At 40.2% G+C, this 4,784-nt stretch overlaps 1 protein-coding gene across 1 annotated transcript; it reads left to right on the forward strand.

Moving 5' to 3' along the window:
• The first annotated feature begins 546 nt into the window (after nucleotides 1-546).
• Nucleotides 547-3,738, forward strand: LOC109160640. Its single transcript, XM_019308922.1, has 2 exons — nucleotides 547-846; nucleotides 3,150-3,738. The coding sequence occupies exons 1-2, from the start codon at nucleotides 617-619 to the stop codon at nucleotides 3,736-3,738; spliced, it is 819 nt and encodes a 272-aa protein (XP_019164467.1). The 5' UTR covers nucleotides 547-616.
• The last annotated feature ends 1,046 nt before the right edge of the window (nucleotides 3,739-4,784 follow it).

Here is a 4,784-nt window from a genome sequence, read left to right on the forward strand (position 1 = left end):
TGGGTTTTCTGAGGCTAAGGTTTTTAATGAGGCAACCGGTGCAACACATGGTTTGACATACTTCATGTACTCTTTTCCTCGTCTAGGTTTTTTCCCATTGGGTTTTTCTAGCGAGGTTTTTAACGAGGCATGAGTATAGTTATTTAATGGCCATGGGTGGATGTTATAAATTCTTTATTGATGGCCATTAAACTTGTGACTCTTCATTTGCCTTCTACTTATTATATTGTTTGTGTTAAGGATATGAAAGGTTGTGTGGATTAGTATAAATTGATAGTGAAAGCTTAATGAAATTGATCTTGAAGATCTTATGTTATTGTGCTCTACATTTTGTGTCCTTCTTCTCCTCTTACTTCTCTACTCTTCCATTCCATATTGCAATCTTGTTCATACATACAATCGACACGTTGTTGTATAACTACCATGCTGAAACTGAGCTAATTAGAAGGCCAAATTACAACAGTTTCCTATTTTCTTTTAACAACAATTATCAATTATATTATCTCTCTCTCTCTCTCTCTCTCTCTCTCTCTCTCTCTCTCTCTCTCTCTCTTCTAATCATTCATTTCATCCTAAATTCTTCATCTCATCAACTTACCATTGAACAGAGACGCAAATGGCGTACGTTGCTGTAACTTCACTTATGGAAACTCTACATCTACATTTCTTGCAATCACAACCATGCTTCCCTCTTCAACACAAACAACAAATACTTTCTCTCCATGAAAATCTTGGTTTCCTCCAACAAATTCTTGCGAAATCTGAGATCGCCTATGGCTATGATAATTCGGCGATGAAACGTTTAGAGGCAGAGATGAGAGATGTAGCGTTCAAAGCCAAAGAAAGGTGTGACACCCCAAAAATCCACACTCCAATCCATGAATTAATTGAGTAATTAATTCTAATTCTCTTGAGGAATTGATTCCTAAAATCCTGATTTTTAATACTCAAGGACTAAAATTTGACTAGTCAACCTTTAAGTTCTGTTGTACCTTGTGCTTTGAGGGGAGTTCCCTTGTTCCTTACACTTTCTAAGGGTTAGTAAGGGTAGCCTTGTCTTTTCACCAAGAGTTAGTATTGTATCCTAACCTAGAAGACTTCTTCATTTCATTCCTTACAATTCCTAGAAAAATATCTCTACCTTCTCTCTAGAAAAGAAGTGTAGCTTACTCTCCAAGCCAAGTTGAGACCCTTGTCAAGATTCCAAGTTTTGCTTCCAAGATTCAACCATTCACCTATTTGGGCATCTAGGAGGGTAAGATCTAAGCTTGTTTAGTCTTTTTGGTTCCATCTTAGTTGTCTCTTTCTTAAAGGTAGGATCTTTATGATCTTTTGGTTTGATCTTGAAGTGGGTTTGAGAAGTGAGCCTAGTGGAGAGCTTGTTGTGGTGTAAAGTGAAGTCTTTTGGTCTTCAAGAGGTAACCCATGCTCTACAAAACCTATTTTGCTTACCTATATGTGATTTCTTGGATTCTACATGTGTTTTGCTATGAAATGTGAGGGTTTATGCATTTATCTTGTGATATTGCATATCTAGAGCTTGTGTTTAGGGTTCCCTTGTGCCATTGCTTGGCATTTTCCATGGTTCAAGTCATTTTGTTGTGTTTGGTGAGATTTGGTGTGTTTTGGACTTGAATTTGTGTTTGGAGAAGAAAATACCCGAAGGGATTATTTTGCCCAAGAGTATGTACCCGCGGGCAGAACCACGTGTAGGGGCCTACCTATGGGTCCACCCGCGGGGAACACGTGTGGTGTTTGGTTCGGGATTTGTTCCCCGTGATTCGTTGTCTCGGTATTTGATCTTTTGACTTCCCGTTGTTCTTTTGTGGAACTATTTGAGTGTCTTCTTGATCTTTCGTAGGTCTAGAACTCTATGGTAGGTATCCATGTAGGACTTTGGTGTCTTGATTCGTGCTAAGTGTTGAACATTGTGTTTCGTTGAACCAAGAGGTATCTTGTGTGTTCCTCGGAACTATCTTGAGTTTCCCCGTTGTTAAGCATGCTAGTTCGTTGTCTTAATACTAGCGTGTGTTTTGTTTGTACCTTCCGTTTGGTTGATGATAACTTGTGTTATTCATCATTGTTGTTGATTGGGCTGTGACCCGTTCCTTGATTGAGTGTGTTTCATACCTTCGTTGTAATCCGTTGTTTGACTCTCGTGTGAGTGGTGGTGCGTGTATGGCTCTACCTGGATTGCACGGTTTGTGGTATGGGATGCTAGTCACCAAGGTATTGCAGCGGTCGTCGTGGTGGCCGTGGCGTGATTATGGAGTTGTGGCCTGAGTGATGGGTCCACGTGATTGGGGGATAACACGTGTTATCCGGGCATGCGTTGCCGTGATTGGTGGTGGTTCGTTGGTGGTTATAGGTGGGGGACGACGGTCTCGGCGGAATAAGATTGGACTTGGCTGTACAGGGGATCCTGGAGGTAATGGTTGGAAAAGAAGGTACAAGGTTGGGGGTAGCCATGAGGTTAGAACAGGGCATAAGGAAGGCATACCAACTCGTGATGGGTGATGTTGCGAGGGCTTGTAAAGCCGGCATTGTGTGATCTTCTCTCGTGACGTGTGTAGTCACGGAGGCTTGTGTTGTTTTGGCATGTGTTGCCGTTGGGTGAGTCTTTATCCTTGTGTGTGGTTAACCTTTGTGGTTTGGGATGTGTTCCCGTGTGGTCTTGAGAGTGATGAGTCTTGTGTTGACTGGTGATCTTGGCTTTTGACTTATATATATGTATTCCATTTTGAAATCGGTTTTTATATCTTATATCTACCTATTTATGATACTTAACGGTATTGGTGGGTTACCAGCATTATTCGCTGACCGGGCGTCGTCCCAATGTTTATCTTTGTATCTTTCAGGTGATGTTTAGACGAGAGCGATGTCTAGAGCCTGGTAGCTTAGCACCTTTCTGTTTTTGTGGCCTGTGCGCCAATGTATTTAGACTGTTTTAGATTGATGTATTGGGATAGTTTTATACACTTGCAGATTGTTGCCTTAGCGTTACCTAGTGTGGTATACGTGGCATAACACCCCTTTTTTTTGATTTCTTTTATCCAATTTCCGTTTATCTTCCGCTGTGCTAGTTTTGTTGTTAATCTGCTTGTGTTAGGGCTTCAATTGGGCCTTGTTTTTGGGGGGTGTTACAAAAGCATTGAGATGGAGTTGAGTAACATATACATTCAGTCAAGCAGTATAGAGGAGGCTTGCCTCCTCAGGCTTCATGGAATCTTCAAGCAAGCAGTAAAACAGACTGATTACCTGAAGAAGAAATTGATTAAGATTAAAAGTAAGCACCAGTTTGCAAAGAGTTCATCACTCCTTGGTGCTGTAACTTCGCTTAAAGAAACACTCCATCTAAATTTCTTGCAATCACAATCACGCCTGCCTCTTATATATGAATGGAAGGTGATCTCTCTCCATAGAAATCTTTGTTTCCTTCAAGAAAGTCTTAAGAAATCTGAGATCATCACCTATGATGATGCGTGGGTGATGAAAGATCTAGAGGGAGAGATGAGAGATGTAGCGTTCGAAGCTAAAAAAAGGATTCAGATGGAGTTGACTACCATTTATCTGGCAAATGGTTGGACTAAGAATCTTGCTTACCTCCTCAGGCTTCACGAAATCTTCAATGAAGCTATAAAACAGACTGATTACGTCAAGAAGAAGTTGATAGAAATTAAAAGTGAAATGCAGCTTGCAAAGGGTCCATCACAAGGTGAAAGGATCACTGACGTTTAACTTCTTGGTCAGATGCGACAAAGAGGACTATTCTTTGGTTCAACATCATCACAACCTAATCTAGAACGCGAGAATATTACTATGAGTAAATTTTCCATAATCGCTTCAATAAAGTTTGACAGTAGAATGGTCGCATTCAACGAGAAGTTCAAGACAATAATATGGATCAACTCACCCAACAATCAGCAAAGCAGCTACAAGTTGTATCAATTGTAGGCATGGGCGGAATAGGCAAGAAGACTTTAGCTCGCAAAGTCTATGAAGATCCATCAATTACTTCTCATTTTTACATCCAAGCATGGGTTACTGTATCTCAAGAGTATAACGTTAAACAAATGCTCCAATCCCTTATTAGTTGTGTTAATGTAGCGTCCAATGACAACTTAGCAGAAAGTTTGTGTAAACACTTGATGGGTCAGAGATATTTGATAGTGATGGATGATATATGGAGCACTACTGCTTGGGATATTGTGCAAAGATGCTTTCCAGATGATAATAATGGAAGTCGTATACTATTGACTTCTCAACTAAGGGAGGTGGCTGAATATGCAAGTTCAGGTAACTCTACCATTAATATGCCTTTCTTAGATGCCAATGAAAGTTGGAATCTCTTCTGAAATGTGTTTGGTCAAACGAAATTTCTTTCGGTGTTCGAAGAAATTGGTAGAGACATAGTGAACAAATGTGAAGGATTACCTCTAGCTATTATTGTAGTAGCTAGCTAGTCTTCTCTTGAAGACAGAGGCGGCAGTGGAGAAGTAGAATAATGTTGCGAAAAATGTGAGTAGATATGTAATTGGTGATTCTAATGATGCATGTTCCAGGTTACTATATTTGAGTTACAACCAACTACTACACCACTTAAAAGCTTGTTTTCTATATTTTGGAGTTTTCCCTGAAGACTATGAGATCCATGTGAAGAAGTTGGTTAGGTTGTGGGCGGCAGAGGGATTTTTGAGGGCAGAGGACCATCGAAATATGGAGGAAGTGGCCATGGAATGCTTGCAAGATCTTGTTGATAGAAATCTTGTTTTTGTTAGCAAACA

The sequence above is a fragment of the Ipomoea nil genome, unplaced genomic scaffold, assembly GCF_001879475.1.
Source record: "Ipomoea nil cultivar Tokyo-kokei standard unplaced genomic scaffold, Asagao_1.1 scaffold2868, whole genome shotgun sequence".
Classification (NCBI taxonomy): domain Eukaryota; kingdom Viridiplantae; phylum Streptophyta; class Magnoliopsida; order Solanales; family Convolvulaceae; genus Ipomoea; species Ipomoea nil.

Excerpts from the sequence above, each read along its gene's own strand:
- LOC109160640 (XM_019308922.1), top strand. The coding sequence starts at position 617 with ATGGCGTACGTTGCTGTAACTTCACTTATGGAAACTCTACATCTACAT. Across the intron at positions 847-3,149 it reads GCGTTCAAAGCCAAAGAAAG|CATTGAGATGGAGTTGAGTA; the intron begins GTGTGACACCCC and ends GTGTTACAAAAG.